Here is a 24,774-nt window from a genome sequence, read left to right as displayed (position 1 = left end):
GTAGTTTGTTGAATTCAATAAGTCCATTGAAATGTTTTGGTTACTATTGAGCACGTAAGATAAAAAAAAGGTACAAAAAGCTTGCTTTAAAAATGTTTTTGTGGCCCCATGTGTGGTTAACTTAAACATTTTGACACAAACCCGGACACAGCAAAGTTCTTTAACAAGTTAGGATAGGTCTATAAAGAAATCATTGTTTTACTGCAGAGAATCATTATTAGATAATCAGATTTCAGTTCTGCCTGTTTTCAGCTGTTTTAAGTCTCTTTCACTTTGAAAGTGGATCCGGCTGCACAGCCATCAAGAACGCAGCAAGTGGTTTCTGGATGGTAAGTGAACAACAAAACGGTTGTCTTTTCCAGCAGCCATTGTGCAGCAGTATAACCAGCTGACCAAACACACTGGAGTTCGGCGTGGGTTGGTAGGCAACAGGCTGGCGTTTAATTGAATGAGATAAACGGCAACAGCGTCGGAAGTAGTTTCTTTCTGCTTGTTTATCCACAAGGCAGCCATACTGGATTTTAACTTTCAGTTTTTGGGGTTCAGTCAATTGTGAACCAAGAAATTTATCTAATACACAAAAGCATAACGTGATGCAAAAAAAAAAAAGATTCTGTAGAACATTCTTCCATTTACATGAGATATATAAACTCCTAAAGTAGATCTTGTTGATAAAGTTTATTTTACTGCCACTCATGCTGAAGGGTACAGCTGAAGGACACTTAGGACAACTTCATCATGGATCAGTACATACTCAGTCAGTCAATAACATAAACAACATGCAACAAATGCAAATGGAGCAATACATTACAACCAAGTTTCTCTTCATGTTTAAACAGGAAAACTTTTTCTCCCAAATCAAACTCCCCTCAAGGCCGTCGCCATGCAGACGTGATGCCAAAGGGAAACCCAGTGACTGTCTCCCCTTCGCTTTGTTATCAATGCCCAGTATTGATCTTCCCGTCGCTTCCTGTCAGCTATAGCGTGGCATCGACTGGCTTCCAATGTTGGCGTGCTGCAGGGCAGTCCTACGCTCTGAGCCAGCCAAGCTGGGAGGTCCAACATCGACGACCGCAGTCGCACAGCGCCAGCAGGAAGAGCGCTAGTTTCACCCGAACATGGACCCAGAACAAAACACTTCGGAGCACGACGAGGGATCCTACCAGTGATGGTTAAAACAGTCTAAGTTTCTGGATCCAGTCAGGTTTGTTCTACTTATTTTTATACTTTAAATGATTTAATGAGCTAGTTAAATGTTGTTGTTTTTTACCACCCAACAAGTACCTTTGGTTTTTACCCAAGTGTTACTATTAAGTGTGTAAGAAAAGTATGTTTAAAAATCAACATAGCACCAGTGTAATTAGATTACAAACTCTTATGTAATCATTACAATGGATAATAAAAAGGTACAAAACTTTTCCCACATTAAAATTCAAACACTTTTCAATCATTTTTATGTAAGTTTTCAAACTTTTATAGTCTGGCAAATTGGAGTTAAATACAAAACAAATTAACTGAATGAAGATTAAGGGTTAAACTAAAATATGACATAATTTTAAGGTTTCAAATAGGGCTAGACAATAAATCAGTAACATCGCAATAGACAGGTGATCAGTATCAATACATCTGATAAAATATCCGATATTCAATATAATCACTGAAAGAGGAAAGACTTTCGCTACGGTCAGATAAGCAAGGTTAGCGAAACCAACTACCAAACTCACTCTTTGGTTGCCTAGCAACTCACTCACTCTTTGGTTGCCTAGCAACTCACTCACTCTTTGGTTGCCTAGCAACCCACTCACTCTTTGGTTGCCTAGCAACACCTTGTAGAATAATTTGTAGCAGTTTCAAGTTTTGCCACTTTGCCTCATAACTGCTTAAAAACTAACAACAGCGTGGAGTGAAAACTGAGGGTAAAACTGAGGGTACAGAAAAGGTCACACAACCAGATTGATAACATAAACAAAAACCTAATCAATTATTATTGATATTGACTGATAGGAAAAGCTTGTGTATGTTTTTCAGCCATATATCATCCAGTTTGTAGTTTGAAATGTCTCTCACACACTTGACTGGTCTGAGAACAAAACACTAATTTAATATCAACCAACATTAATTTCAATTACACAAATCCACAAGTCACTGAAAATTTTGAAAAAACAAACACCCAAACAAATTGTGTTAACGTAAATTACCTTCCTGCCCAAATTAAAATTAAATTTCTAAAAAATGTTCCTGCTAATTCTAACTGATCTAAAACAAGAAAAGCTTAGTTTGATTAAACTTCAGATAGTGAGGAAAGAAAAAGTGTGTTTTCTTATTAAGTGTATGAAAATATCTGGTTTCAACTGTAAAAACCATTTTTCAAATTTAGGCGTTTAAGCAAGCATTAGAGTGCAATTTATTACAAAACTGTTTGAACATCAAGCACTTTCCTGATACCTAACTGAAATTACAGGACATAAACTATGCATGGTTCCTCCAGGTGAGGTTTAGTTTTGGGCCGATGAAGGGCGAGGATCCGGCTGTCAGGATGGAGCGGCTCAGCCCGCCGCAGCCAAAGGAACGGGCTCAGAACGTCACAGAGAAAGTCACGCAGGTACGGCAGAACCAGAACCGCTTCAAGGCTCTAATAACATGCAATTGTTCTGTTTTGAATATGTAATTCTCTTTAAATCTGGATTTTTTGTCCCACCAATGAACTCCTCGGGTTTCCACAGTGCAAATTTATACCAGAAAGTCCAAGGCGGCCATCTTGTTTTTACAGCTTCTGTTCATCTGAACTTTGAATCGACTCTACAACAAAATATGATATTCAGGCTGAGATAAAGTCCTATAGAATAATAATACTAGAATAAAGTCTCAACAGCATAAAGTCGTGATATTAGGAGAATGAAGTTGTAATTTTATGAGAACTCCAACACAAACAATTATGCAATATTAGCTCTAAAGAAAAATGTAAAAAATAAAATAAAATTACCAAAATAAAGTCCTAAATTATGAGATAAAACCTGTACAGGAATAAAGTCAACATATTAAGAAATTAAAGTTGCACAAGAATAAAATTGAAGTTATACAAGAATAAAGTGAAAGTGTTACAAGACAAACATCATGATATTAACATTTCGACTTTTATGATTTTATTCCAGGATTAATTTTTTCTTATTTTCTTGGGATGGCCCTAATATTCTGTCATATAAAATAACAACAAAATAATTTCTCAGTAAAACAAAAACAAAAAATCTCGTAGTCTGACAGTAAAACCCTGTTGTACAACTCAAGGAAGGGAAAACTGAAATAAGAGACTTTTTGACATTTTGTTTTTTAGAAAATGCAAGAAATAATTTTTTAAAAATCAGATTTGGTATATAAAGACAAAAACAGATTTAATTTTCAAGCCGTATCGCCCAGCCCTACTGTTGTCTAGAGAACATTTATTCAGATTGATCCGGCCAACTAAATTGGGGGCGAAATGGGCTCTGAATGCTCTGAATGCATGAACTCACTGAGTCACTAGTGAAATTCATCGTCCGGGTTCAGTGTGCCGTTAGAGGAGATCAGGCGGACCAACATTCCCACTCGGCCGCCATGCTGGAAAGCTGCTGCTAATTAACCCTCTAATGGAAAAATCTGTTGACGGCTGATAAAGATGCATCGAGTTCAATTGAGAGCTGCGGTTGTTACCAGTGCAGCCCTCAGGCTACCAGTTCTGCACCACTGGACCGTGGATGGTAAACAGAGGCCAAAGCTGTGCTAGCACCGACCTGTGACCTTCCAACTCCTGTCTGTGGGATGATCTATCTGTGCAATAGTATGGATTCATATGGCTAACAGATATGTCAGGAAGGTCAGGGGTATTTTTCATGAAAGTTCGTTTGAAATGATGCGAGTCAATAGTAATAACCATGACAGCGGAACGAAATTAACTCTGTGCAACATCCAGTTCATCATTTCAGCCCCGCAACCCAGCAGACGGTCATTAGCCTGGACAACATTAATCAAATGTTCTTCAAAACGTGGTCTCTGTGACGTCTTTATTCATAAAATAACAGAAAAGTCTTCTAGAAAAACCGGTTTGAGGCTCTATTGGCGAGAGATGTTAGACCTTAGAAATAAAATCTTTTCATTTCACATCAGATCCAGTTTCACATTTCAATCAATTTTCACAAAAAACAAAATAAAAAATTGACAGAACATATTTCAAAAAGTGGCTTTCATTGGTTTAATTCAAGATGAGCAGAAAATGGACAAAATTTACCAGACTAAAAAGTCTTAAAATTGATAGAAAAAAGTTATTTCAATGAGAAATAAGCTTGGATTGTTTCAAAGTCAGTTTAATTTTGAATTTGTGTTGGCATACTCACTAAATTATTTATTCTCCTAATATTACAACTTTATTTTACTGTCGAACAACTGAAGTCTTTTAATATTATGATTTTATTCTTGTCATTAAATAAAAAAATAAAGTTTGCTATATAGTTGATCTGAAGTTAAACAAATTTTTTTTTTAAATCCAAATTTTCCAAAAATAAAATCTTCAGAAACCAAAAATCTGATTAATTCCTAGAATCAATTTATTGTCTGGCCTTCAATCAAAATATTTTACACTCAGAAGAAATGACTAAGAAGTGCTTAAAAGTTAGAAAAACATGCCACCGTATTCGGGTTGTTAAGGATTGTGGACAGCAATGAAGGAGCAAATTTCCATAAAAAATTAGTGAAATTTTGATATTGATCTCAGAATTTTTCAAGAAAAAAACTTTGATTTGAGCTTGGAAAGTTAAACATTTTAGACTTTTGTTTGTTTAAACAGTCAACGATCTTTTTTTTTTACCTTTGGCTTTGAGAAATTTCCAAGTATTTTCTTAAAAAATCTCAAAATTTCAGATTTTTTTTCTCACAAATTTTCCATTTTTAGGTCAGAAATTTCACATTTTTTTCTAGAAAATCTATAAGTTTCTGAGTGTTTTGGCAGAGATTTACTGCATTTTCTGTCTGTAGTGTCCAAAATATACGGATACATGGAATAACGTATCGTTGTCCGACTGCAGGTGCTTTCTTTGGAGTCGGACGTTCTGCCAGAATACAAACTCCAGGTTCCAGAAACAACATGGTGGATCCTGCTGCATTACAGCCCCTTCAAGGCCTTTTGGGACTGGATCATTCTGCTGCTGGTCCTCTACACGGCCGTTTTCACCCCGTACTCGGCCGCCTTCCTGTTGGACGAACATGGTAACCCGCGGCAAAGACGATGCGGCTACACGTGCAACCCTCTGAACGTGGCCGACCTCATGGTGGACGTGCTCTTCATCGTGGACATAATCATCAACTTCCGCACCACGTATGTGGACCACAATGACGTCGTCGTCACACAGCCGAGCCGGATAGCCAAGCATTACACCAAGGGCTGGTTTCCGATTGACATGCTAGCAGCGACGCCCTTCGACCTTCTCATTTTCAGATCTGGATCTGACGAGGTGAACATCTCTTTGCTGCATTCAATCGTGTCGTCCTAAAGTTGTAGTGTGCAGTGATGGCATAATTATTTTGAAAAAGTAACTTTAGTCTGATTGCTAATTACTCCTTGAAAAATAACTTAGATTACTGATTACTTGATTTGGAAAGTAACTAAGTTACATTGAAAATAACTTTTAGTTACTTAAAATGTAACTTAGTTACTTTGAAAAAGTAACTTTAATCTGATTACTGACTAGTCCTTGAAAAAATAACTTAGTTAGATCACTGATTACTTGATTTGCAAAGTAACTTCTTAGTTACTTTCAGTAGCTGCTAACAACGCTCCGCCACCTGTGAAAATGACATTGTTGTTTTCCAGAACTTAATTCTAAGTTATTTTATAATTAACAATGTATCTCCACTTATAAGATTGAACTAAAGAGATTTTTTAATGGTTACAACAGTATATATAAAAAAACGTTAGTAATTTGTGCGTGTTTTTGTGATCTCCTTTATTGTCTGGGAGACTACAAATAGTATTTTAGCCCTATTTGCGGTTTTCTGGAACGCAACGCAAAGCTCGAAATCATTCACAGCAAATATGTTAACTTGACATAAACAAAGACACAGCGGGACGGATCACCCAGGAAATGATGGACAGGGAGAGCCTGACTGAAACCACCTGAATGACGGACAAATTCTGGAATTTATTATAATACAAAATCTCACCAAGTAATTTTGGTCTAGTATCTTAAAACAGTTTAAATCAGACAAAACTAACTTATAAAATATTTTCAGCCAGAGACAGATTCTTGTTTTAAGTAAATAATTGGGATCTGTCCATAGCAATGCAACCAGTCACTGCCTCCATGCATGTTCACCTAACACGTCTCTTTATGTATTTATTTTTCTTCCATCACCTTTAATGTAGGGCGACCAGACGTCCCCAATTTCCGGGGACAGTCACCATTTTAGGTGACCTGATCCCCAGTTGATGCCGACCCTGGAAAAGTCCCAAATGTTAGCATTTTATGAATGAGAAATTTTTTTTCCTATATATCGTTATCACGGTAGCTGGAGGCTCCATTGACCCTTTTCCACTGGGTTGACTCGAGCCATGTTGCGCACAACAACAGCAGTTACGGTAGCCGCTCGCGCTGCTGTTAACGTTACAGAGAAGAAGAAGAGCATCATCACCAACCACCAATAAAAATCAAGAAGAGCAGCTGGAAGCTGGAAGAAGAGAGCTCGAGTTTTGAGCAGCTAACCTGATATGGTATGTGAAACGACGTGTTTTGTTTGAACTGGGATAATCTTTGCCGTCATAAAGATTTCTTTCATGGTAAAATGAAACTAAGGTTTTATTAACAAACCCAACAAGACAAGAGAACATTAGCAGCTACAGAATTAGCCAGAGGGAGAGAAATAGTAACAGGAAGGCTAAAATAAATAAACTCACCGTAGAGGAAGATGTTTGGGAAATAACTGGTGATCATCAATTTGTATTTTCCAATGATCTGAGTTTATACCTATAGTTTCTCACAAGAAATGCAATCACACAAGAAAACTGAATGAAGATGACCATGAACTGAAACTTTTGGAAGCCAGTTTCCTCCACTCTGTGCAAAAAATAAAATAAATTATCTCATTATAATGAGATTCTATCTCATTATAATAATAATTGAGATTCTATCTCATTATAATAATAATGAGATTCTATCTCATTATAATAATAATAATGAGATTCTATCTCATTATAATAATAATTGAGATTCTATCTCATTATAATAATAATGAGATTATCATTGTGATAATAATGAGATAGAGATAATGAGATAGAATCTCAAAATAATGAGATACTAAATATACTATACTAGTATTTATAATACTAGTATAGTATTATACTATACTAGTATAATAAATACTAGTATAGTAGTATTATACTACTCAGGGCCGTGCAGAGACTAGTAAAGGGGCAGGTGCTCAAAAAAAAAAGGGCACATCAAATCACATTTCAGGACAGAATAAACAAAACACAGCTCTCAGAGTTTAATTAACAATGATAGATTACAAAATTGTGAGACACAATCAAAGAACATCTGCTTGGGTTGCTGTACTTGCAGTGGAGATGAAGACGGTCCATTCAGAAAAATAGAGCTGCATCAAACTTTAACGTGGAACTGGAAAAAACAAAAGCAAAAATGTAACTAATGCATGTCACTATGAGAAAAGACTACTCTAATTGTGTTTTAGTGTATTTTGTAAGTACCTATGTACATTTTCTTCAATCTTTCCTCTTCTTTTTTCTTGTCAGTTTCTCTTTTCTTTTTTCCTCATTGTCTCATCTTCTCTGTGTTGAGTGAAGTCTTATTTATTTCAGTCTCTTGCCTTTTAACTGTTTAAAAACAAATTTCAAACTTTTAAGTATTTTTTGCTGTTTTTGTTCTCTTTTGTTCATAACAACAGTTTTTGTTGGTCATGTCTTGAAGAATGTTAATAACCTCACTGTGAATGATTGGCACAGTTGACCCAGTTGGTCAACAATCCACTGCCTTTCTTTTTTGTTTCTGACGTCTCTCTTTACGTGGCGTCTTTGAACTGAAAAAAGCAAAACAAAGAATTATGATCAGAACACTATAATAAACCACACTACCAATTCTTTACCCTTGTGTTTAAACCAATATGTTTTTCAGTCCATAGCATAACAATATTAATTTCAGAGAAAATGAGACCTCTCCTATGGAGTTCAATTTGTTTCACAATTATTCAATTAAAATACTAACCTCAATTAAATAATATAAAATTATGATCAAGACATTTTGAATTGTAAGATTTTTTTCAACAAAAAAAGTTTAACTTAAATTTTTTTTAAAAACTGAAATCACAATTTTTATCTCATGACTTAAAAAATTTGCAAAACAAACAAACTTATTTGCGCATGTCAGAAATCTTTGCTTGCTATTCAAAGTTTTGCTTGCGATTCTCACATGACGTCTGGGGAGAGCCTAAAATCAAAACCAAAGATTTCTGATGTGTGCAAATAAAAGTTTATGTTTGCCCCTTCATTAATGAGAGGCTTTTATTGGACAGAAACAGTTTGATTATTACATACATACAGTTATTTTTAATTCTAAATGAATATTCTTGTTGGACTTTTATTTAAATTCTCCTTCAAGATACATTTACCTAACGCTAGAATAAATGCAATATACATCATTCACCAAAGAAAATGAGAAAATCGGACATATATCCATTATGGAGATGATAAGTTTTGGACGGGCGATTTGCCCCTATTGCATAAGTAATACTGAAGAATGACTGCCGTCATTAACAATACAGGGAAGCTATTTAGTTACCTTGCTTTGCTAGCAAAGTCATTAGCTAGCAGCTAGCTCATAGCACAACAACAGCCTAATGTCTGATGATAAAAATACTGGATCGATAGATAAGAACAGCTTTTCCTCACCTGTCTGTCTCCTCCCGCTCAGTTTATTCAGAGAAAGGCGGACTTAGAGACTTATATTCTCTAAGACGCCTGTCTTGTTATATTTCATTTCTGCTTAAACTGCGACTCCGTGCTGAAGGAGAAACTATACAACATTTAACGTTTTCCGTTATCTGACAAGTAGCAAGCCGACTACAGTGTTTTCACCCAAAATAATTTTTTTCAGTTCACCAAAAGCTGTTTTGTAATCTGGAACGTCGCTAGCTTGAGCTCCGCAGTTAGCCGCCTTATCTCACCGCGCGAGAGGCAAGTGCGTCGTGCGTCACGGGCAAAAGGTCAAAGGTAACAATGTGACCGGAGGGCTTATTGTGTTGTTTTTCTTGCAAAGTAATAATAATAATAGTAATATAGTAATAATTGTAGTACATGTGTAAGAAAAAAAAACAAAAAAAAAACAAAAGGGCACTTGGGGCCATGGAGCAAAAGGGGCAGGTGCTCAAGCCCCCAAAGCACCCCCCTCTGCACGCGCCTGATACTACTATACTAGTATAGTATAATACTATACTAGTATTATATATACTAGTATAGTATATTTAGTATCTCATTATTTTGAGATTCCATCTCATTATCTCTATAATAATACTAGTATAGTATTATACTATACTAGTATAATACTACTAGTATAGTAGTTTGATACTACTATACTAGTATTATATATACTATATATGCATATATATACTAGTATTATATAGTATATATAATACTAGTATAGTATTATACTATACTAGTATAATACTACTAGTATAGTAGTTTGATACTACTATACTAGTATTATATATACTATATATGCATATATATACTAGTATTATATAGTATATATAATACTAGTATAGTATTATACTATACTATTATAATACTACTAGTATAGTATTATACTACTATACTAGTATAGTATAATACTATACTAGTATAGTAGTATCAAACTACTATACTAGTATAGTATGATACTATACTAGTATTGTATATACTAGTATTGTATATACTAGTATGTGCTAGTATACTAGCATATACTAGTATTATATATACTAGTAACATACTAGTAGCATGGTTTAGGTTTTAAAGCAGATTAAAAACCTAAACCAAGGTATCCATCCTGTATATACAATATATCTCATTATAATATACTATACTATATATACTATACTAGTATATATAATAAAAGGAATATAAAATACTATACTAGTATTATATATACCAGTATATATAATACTAGTATAGTATTATATGTATATATATCTCATTATAATATAATGAGATAGAATCTCATAATATATTATTTAATATATAATATATAGTATTATGTTACAATACTATCTCATTCTAATATTATTATATAATATATATTATATAATAATATTAGAATGAGATACTATCTAAGATTATGATAAACTGAATGAATGAGAAAAATGGGAAAACTGGCAAAGCTGAAGAGAAATATGAAATATAAACATACTATTTAATATCTTATATGGTGCATTTTAAGTGTTTCTCTTTACTATTCTTGTATGTATATGATGGTGTTTCTCACATCATGTTTTCTGCTCTTCTTCTATCCAGGCTCTTCAGACCCCGGATGGTTTTCAGGTCCAGAGATAAAGAGATGAGCTCATGTTAGTGGACTTCACACAATGTCCTTACATATCAACTACATAACTATACACACACTTCATGTATTTATGGACACTTATGTGTCCATTCATGCACAACATTCACATGTGGACAAAGTTGTTGGTATCTTCTGTCAAAGACTGATAACCCACAGTGTCACTGAAACAACCTGAAACTGACAAAAGTGATAAAAGAAGATTTACTGAAAATTAACCAATAAAAAAATCAGACATTATTTTGAATTGGGGTTCAACAGAGTAAGAAATAACATAGCAAGATGACTACAATTACACAGATTATTCTGAAACTTAAGGTCCAATCCTCCCTGGCTGGAGGAAAATTAATGACAAATTCAAGAGAACTATGATATGAATGGTTACTAAAAGTCCAGAACAACCAAGTCCAGGAAGTAAAGGGGAACTACAAGGTCAAGGTCATGAGATGACCAAGGAGGAAAGTAAATCATTAACAAGTGAGGCTGGAATTTCCACAGAGACCTTCGGACAGATGAGACAAAATGTCCATCAGCTCTTTGGTCACAGACACAAAAAACGCTAATAAGTTTTAACTACCATCAATTTAATTGAGCCACAATCTGAATCAGTTTGTCAGGAAACAATTGTTTACTATTTTTGTCAGTTTCAAGCTACTTCAGTTTCCACTGTGGGCTTTTTGTCATTAACAGAAGGTACCAGTTATTCATGTATGCTCGCTCACAAACTATGTACACAATATGCCCCCAATATTTACAGTTTTATTTTTCTATGACTTTTATTATTATTAATAGCAATATTACTACATTGTGGAGAGACACGCTCCTGCTTTTATATTTGCCTTTAATGTTTAAATGTTAATAAATATGTTAACTGTAACTGTCCCAGGTTCTCCATTTTATTTTGATAAATTTGCTTTTACTTTATCACAGAGAGAGAAATGTTCCCACATTTAGTCTAGGAAATCTGGTGACCTTACGTTAATGCGGCTCTCACCGCTGCGTGTCCCCCCCACAAAAATGGTATCAAAACGTGCAGCTTGATTTGGTGAAGGGAGATATTACATTTATTGGGATTTAGAGTTACAATTTTCAACTGCCGAAACGCAGAGTATGAACGCCACCAACTGCCACTCCATTAGAGCTACAAATGAAGTGGATTTTTGACCCTAAATAAATATTTAAATCGCCGTCACGCCCACAAATATCGCCCTATCAGTATCAAACTTTATGTCATTGATACGCATGCCTCCGGTAAATAGTTTTCGAAATTTCCCCGAAGGCTCTTAGTCCAGCGACCCCCAAAATGTGTCCCTCTGCTGCTGCTATACCCCAAATATCCCATTCAGAAATTAAAATATCCACGACGGTACCCAGTATCGCAACGTTCCTGAATTGTATAAATTCACAAACGCGTTCCCAATTCTTCTGAGGACTGTCGGCCTCTCTTCTGGATTTTCTTCTTCCCCCTTTTCTTTTTCCACCGGGGTCTCCTCTTCTGGTGGGATTTCCTCCCACTTCGCCTTGGCCTTAATCTGTTGAATTTTGTCCCTCAAAGAAAATATTTCTTTTTGGAGCTTTTTGTTTTCCTCTTTGAGGGACTTACACTTCTCTGTGTAAGACGCTTCGGCGTTCTCTCTTGTTGTCCTATGTGTCCGATCAAGGACCACATAGGACTGCTCCATGGCATCGTAATCGCGGTTTAATCTTTCCAGTTTTTGATTTTTCCTTCACCAAATCATGATTTAATCTACTTACTAGATTTTTATAACGCTGATGTTTTGTCTCTAGTTGCTCGTTTTCAATTTGAAGGCTTTTCGCATTATTACTGCTGAATCTACGGAAAATCTCGATCGTATCCCTCAAATATTTATTTTCTTTTTTCAGGTCTCGGTTCTGTGCCCTGAACATCTTCTGGCTTTTCGCAGAATTTCAATTGTAGCCAATAAAAATCATTTTCTTGCATTGCGGTTGGTTGAATTTCCACAACAATAAATCTTTCCCTGCCATTGTTATTTCTCTCTGATCTAAAGCTGCAAATGAATCTCTCTGAGGAATCTGGGAATATAGAGACAGTCACCAGTGATGTCACAGACAGGATGAGTGACATCACAGTTTCACATCAAAGCCACAAGACCTCTGTTGCATAAGGAGGGTGTAAGGGGGGGCAGATGTTTTTTTTTAAACTTTATTCGCAGATACACTGTGTGACGACAGAGTGAAACATTTATTATGCCTCAAGAAAAACCAAACAGATAAATACAGATAAACGGTATTCAAGAAAAGCCAATGGGCTTCAGTTCCCAACATTCGAAGCTAAAGATTTAAATTGTTTTAATAACCATTTCCTGTCAAATATAAACTTAATTGTAAAATGCAGCAAGACATGCTTTCCCAACCTGGAACAATAAATCTGATATTTATTGTGACAATATTCATGAGATTTATGAGAATCTGAATTGTTCAGCCTGCTTTTAGTGAAGCCAAGTAAGACATCTTCCCGTAACAGCATAAATTTTGCTTCTATGTTGTGGTGAATAAAGTCACACACATTCTGCCAAAAAGCATTAAAGGGACAATGCCAAAACAGGTGGACAACAATTTAAGGACATGAATCACAAAATGTATAATTTACATCAAATTATTTCTTGAATATAGAAAGGATATAAACATATAAATATAAAAAGGACCAAACATCTGCGATAGCTTTTTATTTTAAACGGGTTGGATATTCTGTTGAAGGAAGTGATGTTTATGCTGTGTAAACTGTTCCAATGCTATGCTAAGCATAACTTCCTGATGAAACCCTTGGATTGAAAATGGATGTTTATTATGACTGTATTTCAATGAGTCTGCATTTTCTGTCCCATTGATCTTCTTGAAGGAACTCTATTGTTGGTGTGTCAAAACAGTCTTTTATCACCAAACCTGAGTGTTTCTCAAACTTGCCATCTTTCCAATTAGCTCTTTTATTTTCCTGAACCCCATTTGCGTAATTTTACGATCAATGGAAACGCATCTAGTTAAACCTTTCTGTGGATTCAGTACGTTTAAAGTATTATTACTTTTCTTTTGGTTTTCGTGGTGAAAACTGCTGCAGTTTGACGAGTTATCCACAAAATGACCTTGTTTTGGAAAATGTTCAGTCTAGTAAACAAAAGTTCTGGACAAATGAGTTCTTATGGAAAGATGTGCTGAATCTCATAGCAGAAAAGTTACCTGTAAGTTAGTAAGTTAACACTTGGTGACATTTTGTATTTTTGCAGTATGGTTCGCCCATAACCTCGGTCTTGGTTCGGTTAAAGTGAGCTCTGGTGCGGTTTGAATACTTATGTGAACGGCAAGCGGACCGGAGGCCACTCCAAAGCAGGAAGTGGACTACATCACAGGGCATTCTGGGTAAAAATAACCAAACCAAACATGTTAGCCTAGCACTGGCGGGAGAAATGTCTTCTGCTCTTTTACTAAAGAACAAAGAGAATCCTACAGCCGCTAAAACTCCACTCCATTTTTTTTCACACTTTTAGCCAAGGAAGAAGAAAGTTGCTTCAGTTTTTTTTTTTTTTTTTGCCATTTCCTTCAGCGGTTTCGTGCAGCGCCACCACAGGCAAGGAGGGGAACAGGTTTTCAATCGGTTTGGTTCTTTTTGGCAGTGCAATGTGAAAGTGAACCACACCATAAAAAATGTAACAAATGTTGCAATTTATTGGAGTGAAAAACACCCTTAGGTTGAGCACGACTTTGTGTCCCCAAAAAACCCCACCAAGAGTTCAAGAGGTAGGACTACTTTCCCAAGTTATTGTGTTTTAACACTGATTGTCTGATGATGCGTTTACATTTTCTCTCCTGTTGCCCATGGAAACCAAAGATGGCCACCTTAATCAGCCTGCTCAAAACGGCTCGGCTGCTGCGGCTGGTCCGCGTGGCCCGAAAGCTGGACCGATACTCCGAATACGGCCGCCGTCCTCTTCTTGCTCATGTGCACCTTTGTGCTCATCGCCCACTGGCTCGCCTGCATCTGGTACGCCATCGGCTTCGTGGAGAGGCCGTACACGGAGACCGGCTGGCTGGACAACCTGGCTGAACAACTGGGGAAGGCGTACAACGAAAGTGACTCCAGCTCTGGGCCGTCGGTGAAGGACAAATACGTGACGGCTCTGTACTTCACCCTGAGCAGTTTGACGAGCGTCGGGTTTGGGAACGTCTCGCCAAACACAAACTCCGAGAAGATTTTCTCCATCTGTGTCATGGTCATCGGCTGTGAGTTAGATTCAAAGAACTCAAAAAGCTACGACCAAGTATTGATGTTTTTTCTTAAATTACGGGAATAAAGTCATAATGGTTTGACTTTGATAATTCTGATATTATCAAATAAGTTAATACGATAAAGTTGTAACATTACAAAAAGTTGTACAGAATAAAGTAAAAACAATGAGAATAAACTCCTAAAAATGTGAATAAAGTCATAATATTTTGGAATGTCATAATCTTACCAGAATGAAGTTTTAATATTATAACTTTATTCTGGTATGATTACCAGTAGTGATATGAAAGCACATTTTCAAATATGATAATGCAAAATATGACTTTATTCATGTAATACTACAACCGTATTGTAGTATAATTTAAATTTTTTTACTTCAATTTTTTTATTTTGTATTTTTTAAGTGTTACTCTAAAACTCTGTTGTAAAAAGCTACTTAAAGATACAATATAAATTTCAGATTGTCCATTTCAGGGCTACAACTAATAATTATTTTAGTGAACCGATAAATCTATCGATTAATCTGATGACACATATTTGATTAAGGATTTTCTAATCATAATTGCTTATTTTCTTCTCTTTTTTAATCTGTCGCAGCCCTCATGTACGCCAGCATATTCGGAAATGTGTCTGCGATCATCCAGAGGCTTTACTCCAGCACGACCCGCTACCACACCCAAATGCTGCGGGTCAAAGAGTTCATCCGCTTCCACCAGATTCCCGGCGGCCTGCGCCAACGGCTGGAGGAGTACTTCCAGCACGCCTGGTCTTACACCAACGGCATAGACATGAATGCTGTGAGTAAAGCAAAGGTGTGTCCTCCAGTAGCTGCACTGTCAGGTATATATGAGTTACATTTCATCTCTGATGTGAGGACGGGTTTGTTTTGCTCCTTTTAAAGGTGCTGAAGGGATTTCCAGAGTCGCTGCAGGCAGACATCTGCTTGCACCTCAACCGCTCTTTGCTGCAGAACTGCAAGGCTTTCCATGGAGGCAGTCAAGCTTGTCTGCGGACGTTAGCTCTGAGGATCAGGACGGTCCACGCTCCTCCAGGGGACACGCTCATCCACTATGGAGACTTCCTGGACTCCCTCTTCTTCATTTCCCGTGGCTCCATCCAAGTCATGAGGAACTATGTTGTTGTGGGTTTATTAGGTACAGTGACCTGTGTTTCTATTGGCCCCTTTGCATTTGCAAATCCCAGGAAGTGCTACTAATTGAAAACTGACGTGCTTCCATGAAGCTATCGTTGTAGTACTCGATACCGGTCTTTGTCTCGGACCCTAAAGTCTCAGCCTCATACATAAAGTGCACACAAAAAATGTGCAGCACCATATTTTACGCACAAGTCGGTATGTGTAAAAATTCACTTTGGGTCAAAGTTGTATAACTATACGCAAACTTTCTGTGGACAATATCAAATCTGACGACATTCAGTTATTTAGACCAAGAAGCATTGAACCCAATGCTTTTTATGATTTTAATATTACAATTATAGTTTTTTTTCTGTAGAAAAGAATGACATATTCGGCGAGCCTATCCACCTGTACGACGAACCGGGACGGTCCAATGCAGACGTGTGCACCATCACCTACTGCGACCTGCACCGCATCCCCAGGGAAGACCTGCTAGATGTGCTTGACATGTACCCGAGTTTTGCTGACAACTTCTGGAGGAACCTGGAGATCACCTACAACCTGCGAGATGTACGTTGTGAATCTTCTCACGGAAATGATTTGATCCCACTTTGTTTGAAACAGAAACAAGGAAAAAGTAATGAAAACAAAACGAAAGATTACAGATTACAACTATCATCTCCACTGCAAAAAACACAAATCTTAACAAGTTTTGTTGGTCTTGTTTGGTCAGTCACTCTGTGTTTACCTAGCAACAACCTGTTGACTAACTTGTGCAGGAGTCGTTTAAGGTTTCTTAACTGTGCCTCATAATTACAGTTAACAATTCACAACAGCAGCACGGAGTGAAAACTGGATAAAATGGCATCTTTGGCTGGATTTCAGACATTCAGATATAAAGACTGATCAATAATTATCAATATCTGCAGATATTAAATGCTTATTTTTTCCAGCTTTGTGGTCTAGCATTACTTTAACACTTTTTTCTCAGAATAGAATATTTGTCATTTTCCTTTTATTTCATAAATATGCTTCTTTTGTTTTCGACTTTCCCTCCAAAAAAAGCCCACTGAGAAAAAGTCGAGGCACGTCAGACATTTTGAAAAGCTTCTGTACTTTACGGCTGAATATTAAATGTAATTTTTGATCTTCAGACTGATCAAATTCCGCCAGTAATAACCAACGAATCTGGAGACGACAGTGAATATCGCCACAAAGCGCGACACCGAATCCATCCCCTCGACTGCAGAATAAGACCAGGTAGGGAACGAGGCTGTAAATCCGACTCCAATCACATGTTTAGGCAGGTTTTACGTCCCGTCATCCGGAGATTTTCCTCTGATCAGATGGAATCGACCACGAAGACTCGTTCCCCCACCAGTCCTGCCACTGTTCGCCGCCTCAGGACGGCTGGGACGACCTCTGGAGCTCCTCCTGTTCCCAGTCCAGCGAGGATCTGTCGAAGCCTCCCACTCCAACCACCGGAGCGAATCCCGTTCCCACTGACGATCCCAGACCGGTCCTCTTCCCCACTGACGATCCCAGACCGATCCACTTCCCCACTGACGATCCCAGACCGATCCCCTTCCCCACTGACGATCCCAGACCGATCCACTTCCCCACTGACGATCCCAGACCGATCCCCTTCCCCACTGACGATCCCAGACCGATCCACTTCCCCACTGACGATCCCAGACCGATCCACTTCCCCACTGACGATCCCAGACCGATCCCCTTCCCCATTGAGGATCCCAGACCAATCCCCTTCCCCACTGCGGCCCCACAGGTGCCCCAGAGCGGAGCCTCGGTGGGGACGAACATGGTGCTGAACCAGGGCCACCAAGGTAGAAATGAGTCTTGCATAACGTTGCATTATTGACGTAAAGCAACCGATGCAATCTGTGTTTTATTGCAGTAATGTGAGATTCCTTCAGGTTGCAGATTACTCTTCTTGGACGTCCTATATCTGCTTTTTATTTGATTTCATTTGAACTTTTTTTTATGGAACCTACACAGATTAACTTTTTTTACTTCCGATACCGATCCAGATATCTGAGGTTTAATATCGGCTGATACCAATACAAAGCAAAAAGCGATGTTATTAATGCCAGTGACGGAAAAAATATGAAGAAAATTGGTGAAGGGTATTATTTCTCAGGCAGGCAACTTTTTGTGTCCAACTGGAAACAGTTGGGGCAACAATTTGGTGCAAAACCCCCAATAATAATCAGACTTTTAATACCCCCATGGTATAAACTTTATTCTGTTGCCTCTGTGATTTCTTAGCTTCATCATTGAATCTGCCGGGAATGTATCGATACTGGCCAGATCAACAGCAGTTGTCCAATCAGGTTTTACGATCTTCTTCCACCGGTAAACCAAACCCGCCCCTGTTCCCAGAGGAAAGGCCCAGTGAGCTTGAGTCGCGACTCCAAGTCCTGCAGTCACAGCTCAACAGGTACCTCTAGTGTCCTCAGCTGCTTTGGCGTAAAGTATCCAAGAACTGTTTTTACACGTTCTAAAACATCAAACTTTTCCTTCTTAACTGTCATTTCCAGAGTTTCTTGAGATCATTGATTAATGCATAGGAGCCTAACTCTGACCTAATATATAAATGTTATGTATGTATTTATGGATGGATGGATGGATGGATGGATGGATGGATGGATGGATGGATGGATGGATGGATGGATGGATGGATGGATGGATGGATGGATGGATGGATGGATGGATGGATGGATGGATGGATGGATGGATGGATGGATGGATGGATGGATGGATGGATGGATGGATGGATGGATGGATGGATGGATGGATGGATGGATGGATGGATGGATGGATGGACGGACAGACGGATGGATGGTAGGCGAATGTATTTACATATAGTGACTCGCCATCACTTCCTGTCTCTCTCCCCTCCAGGCTGGAAACTCGAATGACGGCTGACATCAATGTTATCCTCCAGCTGCTACAGAGACAGATGGCTCCAGGTCCCCCCGTTTACGGCATCGTTTCCCCCAGTACGCTTCCCATAGACTCCTCTGCTATGTATGGACCTGGGGCACCAGTACTGGACAGCATATACCCAGTTTCCCCAGTACAGATGGACTGCAGGGCTTCCAAGCAGGTGTGGAATCATTGTACTAAAGAACTCCATCAGATACAAACTATCGATGCAAACAATTAATTTACTAATTAGTAGTTTATAGTTTATCAACTTAAAAGTTGACGAAGACTTCTCTTAGTGTTGTAGTTTGGCCACCTTCCAGCAGAGGGCGACGCTGATTGTTGCTAAAACTGCTAGAAAAAAAAGTTTGTTCTTCAAAAATAAACTGAAATTTGTGACGTTTTTCAAGATTTATCTCAAAATGTGAAATTTTCTAGCAAGTTTTTTACTTTTCCAACTCAAACATTTCCTTTTTTGCTGAACATTTCAGAGATTAATCTCAGTATTTTTGAGTTTTGTAAGCAAATTTTCAATTCTAGAAAATGTCTAAGATTAATCTCAATATTTTTTATTCTTTTTTCTCAAATCATTTACTTTTCCAACTCAAAAATAGTCTTTTTTATTAAATATTAAAAAAGTTGAATATAAATGTGTTATATAAATATGACACATATATTTGTATTCCAAGTAATGAACTCAATATTTCTGAGGTTTTTTTCTGGCAAACTTTCAACTTTTCAAACTCTTTTTTTCCCTAGAATATTTCTGAGATTAATCTCACTATTTCTGAATTTGGTGGACATTTATTCTTCCTTTCTCTCTATCTACAATGGCCCTAATTCACCGGTCAGTGCTCTTAATGCAAGAGGAAAATCAGAATTTTAACATTAATTAATTGTTAGTTTTTCAATAAGAACAATCAACTTTTTAAAATTTTTAATTTTCACCTGAAATAATGCTTTGTAAATTTCACATGGTTTTCTTTACCTCAGAGTTTGGACCAGATAGATGTGAAATCCTCCAAAAAGTCCCAGGAGTCGTTGTCCAGCGGGATCCACATGACTGCAGCCTCTGACGACACGATGTCCACGACTGTCACCCCCGACACCGACACTCACGCCGGTTTCACCCCCAAGATACCACAGCAACTGCCCAGATCGACCCTTGAACCCAACGTGAGCCTGTGTGGGACGGTCCGCTTCCCGTCTTTGCCGGTGAACCTGGACCTGACCTCAGAACCCGCCGAGATCCAGAAACACACCTCAGACCCAGCGCTGCCCGTCTTCACCTGACCGGCCGGCTTCACCTGGACAGAACCAACATAGTCTCAGGTTTTATTTTGTTTTTTAACAGCTATCAGGAAAAACATGAAGCAAAAATTACATGCAGTGCCTTGCAAAGGTATTCATAGACTTTTCCACGTATTTTCATGTCTTAACCTCAAATTTTAATGGATTTGAGATTATATAAAACATAAAATCCAATTTAACTACAAAATTAAACAAATGTATGGTTTCCCAATTAAAAAAATAAAAGTATTTCTCTACCAGCTTTACATACCTGGATAAGTTTCACCCTATTCTTCTATACAAAAAATACATAAAGCTGCTTTAAAATAAATGACAAAAATAAATATAATAATAATCAGATCATTTCCATATATTCACTTCTAAAGTTAGCTGATGTTAATTCTATTGCTAATCTTGATTGATTGGGAACAAATTTAAAGTGTGAAAATCATATTTTAGAGTCTGCAAACAAAAACGTGAAGGATAAAAATAAAACAGCAGTGAGCATTCCATTTTTAAAAATTTAATTTAATGATTTTAAGACATTTTTCTAGATACTCCCTTAAAAGAAAACAAAACAAACAAAAAACGTCTGCTTTGGGAGGATTTTACTGTTTCTAGGTTGACGAACATGAAAGGGGCAAAATAATCATAAGATTTTGTTTCTTCTACTTGATTCTTTTCTCAATGACCAAAACTATTTGTTTTATTATTTTTTCTGTTTTTACTTTTTGTCTTTTTGGAATAAATAACTAAAAAATATGATTGAACCAATTATACTTTACTGCAGAGCGACGTGGGACTTAATTAGCAATAATATGGTTTTTTATTTATTTATTTATTGCTCTGTTATGCAAGTGGAAAAAAGGATTCATTTGTGTTAGGACTGTTCATTTCCAGAGGAGTGAGAGTGTTACCTTGATCATTTTTCCGAATGGCTTCATGTCTCGTTATGCCTCAAACTCAGAGTATTTCCAGACTGTTATTGTAACACGGTGGAAGCCCACTGAACCTTATTGATGTCTCTCTTGGCTGTGTGAGCCAGCATGGGCTCTTCCATGCTGGATGATTAACTGCTGTCTAAGTCTGTGTTGTAAATTAAACAGCTCCCTCTTCTGCTCAAAGTTAGTTACTGCATCAAATTTAGGGTGTTTTCACATCTGCTGGTCCAATTGGGAACCAAAATGGCAATATTTGCCAAAAAGTCACTGAAAAGTCTTCTTGCAAATGTACTAAGACATTTGCACTAAAAACAAAACTATGACTACTTTTGAGTTCTTTGAAGAGAATCAAACCACTTACCGAGTAAGTTTAGGTCCACTTCGTTTCAGTCAAAAGATGTGACGAAATCAGTTTTTGTTGTTGTTCAGTGACTCTCCCATCAGGTCTCTACATCCCTCACCTGTAAACAGGAAGGCAGTTCATAGGTAATATATACAACAATTCTGCACTGGTGCTAAAGACAGACAACTAGAAATAAAAAACTGGAAGAAAAACTTTTAGTCTGTGGTGCTTAATTGCCTTCCAATTTGCTACTTTGACTACATTAGGACACGTTTTCAATTTACTGATATTTATTGATGCACTTCTGTAACAAACAGTAAAGAAAATGACAAAAAAAATCTCATACTAGCATAATTTAAATGATGAATCAAAATTCTTAATTATTTTTTCACAATAAATTGATAAACGACACAATTAGATTTGTCAGATTAAACAATAATTTAATCACATGATAAAACGAGTTTAATAACTTTCATTTGCATGATTTATAGATTTTTTTTCTTTCAAAAACTGGATGATAAAAGTCTGGTGTTTTGGTCTCAACTATCCCTTTTTTTGAATAATAATTTTGTTTACAAAGACTTCGTAATTTATTTTGTTTGTTGTTTTTATTTTATTTTTTAATGTTTTCCAGTTCCCGTGTTAACTGTTCACTAAAATTTAAAGTTTATTATTTGAGAGTGTTTTTGCATGACTATGCCTTTATCATTATGCTGCTTGAAAATTGTCTCAAAGCAACATTATTATTGATCACAGTGACGTTATATTTATCGTTTATTGTCCAGTAAAATTTATCGACAGGCAGATACGATAAATGCCAAATCCTAACATACATAAACTTAGACTATAACATATAAAAACACACTATCCTTTAGCAATAAGTCCTAACCAAAATGTTGGACAGTAAACAAATCCCTTCAATTAAATTTAATTTCGGAAGTCAGAAAATGAACAGGTTCCATGAACTTACCTTGTTGTTGTGCTCCTTCTCGAAACTGATAGCAGCAATCGGAACCGTTGATCCGTTTGGACGGTCCAGTTCGAGGCGCAAACAGTCTATTGACTATGTATATTTCCTTATTTGTAGCGCAAAAATCTCCGGTAACGAGTAATTTCCGCTAATGACGAGGACACTGAACGCATCGCACCAACCGCCTGCTTCGATAATAAAACTTAGCGGTACCGCTAAATGAATGTTAATGCGGATAAATGTAAGCTCAACAGTTCACTTATTGTTATTCAAACCATTCCTTACCAATTGAAACACCAATGGGATGAAAATTAGTGTCAAATGTTTAAAATTAAAAGCATAGAGCAGAAGGACTTAATTCAACAATATGGCGGCGAACAGAAATGAATGCGGGTCATGGAGACGACAGGTGTTGCCTTCTATACACCAGAATAATGTGGGAATTAAGACTACTGGAAAATTGTCTGCCAAGAAAGCAATCCAGCAAATTGATTTAACTTGTTTTAAATTGAAGTTAAAGATTTTGTCTTTAATTCGTTTATTTTTTTGTTTCAATTGGTTTATATGCCCGAAGAGTTCTAAACAGTAATTATGGTTATAATTTGAAGAAAATATAAATTACATTTATTAGATATCTTAAAGTACACTCTATTTACACTAATGGGTTCTGTTTGAATATTTTTTCAGCCATTTTTATGTACACGTGATACTCATGTAAATTGCAGATTTACGACATGTTCCTGAAGGCAGCATCTGAAATAGAACTACATCTCAGCTAATTGATGCTTTTAGCACATCGTTTCTCTTGTGTACCTGAACTTAAACGGGGCCACAGATTTTTTTTAAAAGCATATTTTAAAGATATGCTTTAAAATAAAAGACACAATTATGTTAATATTAATGTTTTGTAGACATATTTTGTATTTAAGCGGCTAGGTTAGCTAGCATGAGAAAGCTAGCTAACCTCAGAAGAATTAGCTAACATACAATAATGCTAATGTGGGGCAATAAAGAGTATTTCTATTTTATTCTATTCTAAAATGGTTCTGTCACTGGGAGACAGGAGTAATTTGTAATTATGTTTAACATAAATAAAACAGCAGCAGCTTGTTTTATTTATGTCTGGAAAACAAGCTTGATTTAACACTTTCTCGATTACTAGAAATAAATAAAAAGGAATTTAGCAAAAGAACAAGTAAGTTTGAATAAATTGGGACAGTTTCCATCAGTTACCACTGTGACCAGTTTATTTCTATATAGCTTTTCAACATTTACATTATGGTTCAATGTACAAATCCCAACAAACTGGTTATTTATACCCCGTCACAATCATAACTGTGAAAGGTAAAAACAAACAAAAAACATATATATATATATATATTTCACACAAAGTCAAAACAGGTTTTCTTCAAATGCAAATGATTGATTTTAAGTGTTGGAAAAAGTTCAACAAACTTTTAGCTGCATTTTTGTTCTTTTCTTCTTGTTTGATTAGATTACAGAAGTTATGTTTTTTTCCATATTTTCGGTCCTTTTGTGGAAGTGTAAACATGTTAAATAACCTGTCAGAGGGCTGATTTTTACCTGGTTAATGTTTCCTCTGTTCTGCATACATTTAAGCTCCGTACTTCTGGTAAAAAACTGAGGATGAGTTTGCAGATAAATTCTCAGAACTGTTTAAAGTACAAATCGAACCACTGCACTAAAACTCGTGGTTTAATATCGACCCTTAGTTGTGATTTTGCAACGACTTGAAATGACTGTTAGCTGCAACAAAGAGACAAAACCTTTGAGATTTGATTTAACACAGTCCAAAAAAGTAATAAAAATACTCTACGTCTGCAGCACGAATGTTCTTTAGCCCAGATTTAAACACTTTAGCAAACTTTAAATAAAAAGTTGCAGGGAGATTATGCATCTTTCAAACTTAACACGAAAGGCAATCCAGAAATGCTGCTCACAATGCAAAAACAAACTGTAACCAAATATTTTTGGTCTGGCTTCTAGTTCAAATATAGAAGTACACTTAAAAAAAAATACAAAACGAACTTGTCTTTTCTCAAGTGTACAAAGATATTTTAACTATAAATCAAACCAAAAATACTTGAGAATTTGTGTTTTTGCTGGGCAGGTCTTTCAAAGTCAGAATAGTTTACCTTTGTACAAACAAGACTCCCTGGTCAACATGTGTAAAAAGCCTTAATATTTTGTTATTTTTTTTATTGCTGTTGCAACACTGAATTAGTTGTTTTTAACAAAAGTCCCTGGTTTAAAAACTTGTGGATATTTCTTTAAAATAAATGTAACCGTTGCAACTTTT

At 36.6% G+C, this 24,774-nt stretch overlaps 1 protein-coding gene and 2 long non-coding RNA genes across 3 annotated transcripts; 1 reads left to right on the top strand and 2 right to left on the bottom strand.

The window, feature by feature from the left end:
* Positions 1–868: 868 nt before the first annotated feature.
* Positions 869–20,965, top strand: kcnh6b (potassium voltage-gated channel, subfamily H (eag-related), member 6b). Its single transcript, XM_055057992.1, is given in 13 exon segments — positions 869–1,204; positions 2,489–2,602; positions 5,055–5,480; positions 14,434–14,522; positions 14,524–14,825; positions 15,427–15,626; positions 15,731–15,983; positions 16,341–16,534; positions 17,119–17,224; positions 17,311–17,808; positions 18,251–18,422; positions 18,887–19,091; positions 19,904–20,965. Coding segments are annotated over 12 exon segments (2,838 nt in total). The 5' UTR covers positions 869–1,204; positions 2,489–2,509; the 3' UTR covers positions 20,204–20,965.
* LOC129377818 (uncharacterized) lies at positions 7,551–9,319 on the bottom strand. Its single transcript, XR_008607977.1, has 4 exons — positions 8,927–9,319; positions 7,962–8,058; positions 7,730–7,855; positions 7,551–7,640 (listed from the first exon to the last, which is right to left on the bottom strand). It is a non-coding gene; the product is annotated as an uncharacterized LOC129377818 (long non-coding RNA).
* On the bottom strand, positions 20,088–22,857 carry LOC129377819 (uncharacterized). Its single transcript, XR_008607978.1, has 3 exons — positions 22,455–22,857; positions 21,503–21,602; positions 20,088–20,217 (listed from the first exon to the last, which is right to left on the bottom strand). It is a non-coding gene; the product is annotated as an uncharacterized LOC129377819 (long non-coding RNA).
* Between the last annotated feature and the right edge of the window lie 1,917 nt (positions 22,858–24,774).

The sequence above is a fragment of the Poeciliopsis prolifica genome, unplaced genomic scaffold, assembly GCF_027474105.1.
Source record: "Poeciliopsis prolifica strain line A6 unplaced genomic scaffold, Auburn_PproV2 SCAFFOLD049, whole genome shotgun sequence".
Classification (NCBI taxonomy): domain Eukaryota; kingdom Metazoa; phylum Chordata; class Actinopteri; order Cyprinodontiformes; family Poeciliidae; genus Poeciliopsis; species Poeciliopsis prolifica.
The sequence above is the reverse complement of the archived record's forward strand: the minus strand, read 5'-3'. Positions and strand labels throughout refer to the sequence as shown.